We start from the raw sequence: 2,453 nt of genomic DNA on the forward strand, positions 1-2,453 counted from the left end.
TCCAAGGAGAGCTTAGTTAGTTTAGCATTATAGCTCATAAGCCAAGGAGATGAGTATAAATTTTTTTATACATATTTTAGAGAATGGGAGACACAGAAACAGCGCCCACGTTCCCCTCATATCTTACTTCTTTTATTTATTCTTCTCTCTCTCATTCATTCATATATAACAAGCACCCCCTATTGACAAAATGTTGTGTAGCACCCCAAGAAATAAATATATATCACCTTGGCCTCTCTTGTGAACCGCCATAAATACTCTTATCTCTATGCCCTAGCCCCTCCTCTTTCTCTCTCTTCTGTTCACACCATTACCTTGATTACAGCTCAAAGAGCTCTCTATCTTTTGGAGTTTTTATATGATCATGGTTTGTCTATCAATCTTCCTTCTTCCTTATAGGAAATTAATTATGATCCAAATTTTTGATTCATATGATTTACTTTTTTTTATTTTTTATGGTGTTTTAGGGAATTCAAAAGCCTGCATGGTTGGAAGCCCTCTATACACAGAAGTTCTTTGTGGGTTGCTCCTACCACGAGACAGCCAAAAAGAATGAAAAGAACATTTGCTGCTTGGATTGTTGCACAAGTATCTGCCCTCATTGTTTGCCTTCACATCGCATCCATAGACTTCTTCAAGTTCGTCGTTATGTATACCATGATGTTGTTAGACTGGAAGACCTCCAAAAGCTTATAGACTGCTCTAACGTTCAGGTAATTGTGTCTAAGAAAGACCATCCGGGTTAATCAATTTTAATTTATTTTTATTTTTCCGTATTCTCTGTGTTATTTTGGTAATTTTGTGTTGTAATCGATTTTAATTTTGTACCTGCAGCCTTATACGATTAATAGTGCCAAAGTGGTGTTCATCAAGAAGAGACCTCAGAACAGGCAATTCAAAGGGTCTGGTAACTATTGCACTTCCTGTGATAGAAGTCTCCAAGAACCTTACATCCATTGCTCACTCGGTTGCAAGGTAATCATTTAATTTAATTTATAACTTATATGATATATATTTGATTTGAGGTAATCACTAAGAAAATATATGTATATCTATATAGACATGTATATATATTAATTGTGATCCCATGCATATGATCCATATATATAGTTCAATTATAACCAACATCTTTTCTTTTCTTAATTTTATATATAAACCCTGTTGAAAATTTTAATTACTCATGTTTTCTAATAGATATACACGTGAGAACTTATTTATAACAACTGAATTATCAATTAGACATAGATGTCCAGCTGAAAACCAAACTCAGTGCTTAAGCAAAAGGCCAATTGAATTGCATGCACTTGAAGAATAATTCAGTGCCACACATGGTTATACATATATACATATATATATATATATATATATAATAGGGAAAAAAAAAAAGTTCATGTAAACTTGTAACCATCATATATTTACAAGTTGATTTCGGATATTGTACTTTGTTGATATATATATATATATATATATAATTCTGAATATTTTTAGGTGGACTATGTGCTTAAACACAAGAGAGACCTCTCTCCTTACCTAAGGACTTGCAAATCCTTGCAACTCAGTCCTGACTTCTTTGTCCCACAAGACATGATAGAGGACGAGATGACCAACGAAACCCCTCGTTCGACGATTGTGGACAGTGACGAGAGTATGAGCTCGTCGTCAGGATCATCGGGGTCGGAGAACACGAGCATGGCCTGCTCTGAAATTGTCCGGAAGAAGAGAAGTGGGCTTTATGTTTGTGGAAGATCAGCTAATAAAGTCTCTGATCATGAGGACATGGCCACAAGCATGAGTAGAAGAAAAGGCATTCCTCATAGATCTCCTCTGTGTTAACAAAAGAAACAAAACTTCTTATTACTGCTACTACAATTTTGGATTTTGAATCATTTTGACTGAATCAATATTATTCATTAAAATCCTCTTCAGTTTTCTTTCTCTTTCTCTTTCTAATTGGAAGTTTTTAAGTTAATTAGTCACTTGGTCGGGGTGTTTTGTCTTAATGGCATCACGTGGTTCCCAATTCCGAGTTATGGTCTTGTACATTTTTCTAAGTTTTACCCTTTATATATTATTAAATTTAAATCATGAATTTGAGGGTCGTCTTGTACCATATATATATATATATATATGCTTCTACTCTCTTAATACTACATACAATTACTAAAGTTAATTGTACTTTTTTTTAGTTTTAAAATATTGTATTTTAAATTCTTAGTTTTGAAACTTATTACGTTGAATCCTCTATTTTTTATTTGATACAGACTAATTCAACCATCACCAAGATCTTTAATATCAACCAACGAAGGAATATGTTTAAAATGCTTAGCATAACTCAGCAAAATGTAAAATTTCAAATTCAGTTTGTAGAGTTTGCAGCCCATATTTTATAATTACATTAGAGGTTAAAACCATAATTATAAATTTATAAAAGGCTTCATGTTCACTAAATTAAA

The 2,453-nt window shown here is 32.9% G+C and overlaps 1 protein-coding gene across 1 annotated transcript; it reads left to right on the forward strand.

The window, feature by feature from the left end:
* Positions 1–219: 219 nt before the first annotated feature.
* On the forward strand, positions 220–1,935 carry LOC107427887 (protein RGF1 INDUCIBLE TRANSCRIPTION FACTOR 1). The gene is made up of 4 exons (XM_025069970.3): positions 220–367; positions 468–713; positions 835–975; positions 1,489–1,935. The coding sequence occupies exons 1-4, from the start codon at positions 359–361 to the stop codon at positions 1,831–1,833; spliced, it is 741 nt and encodes a 246-aa protein (XP_024925738.2). The 5' UTR covers positions 220–358; the 3' UTR covers positions 1,834–1,935.
* Positions 1,936–2,453: the final 518 nt, after the last annotated feature.

The sequence above is a fragment of the Ziziphus jujuba genome, chromosome 1 (genome assembly GCF_031755915.1).
Source record: "Ziziphus jujuba cultivar Dongzao chromosome 1, ASM3175591v1".
Lineage (NCBI taxonomy): Eukaryota > Viridiplantae > Streptophyta > Magnoliopsida > Rosales > Rhamnaceae > Ziziphus > Ziziphus jujuba.

Bases quoted from the DNA above. Each gene is read 5' to 3' on its own strand.
- LOC107427887 (XM_025069970.3), top strand. The intron at 714-834 runs GTAATTGTGTCT...TTGTACCTGCAG, and splicing joins TAGACTGCTCTAACGTTCAG to CCTTATACGATTAATAGTGC. The intron at 976-1,488 runs GTAATCATTTAA...GAATATTTTTAG, and splicing joins ATTGCTCACTCGGTTGCAAG to GTGGACTATGTGCTTAAACA.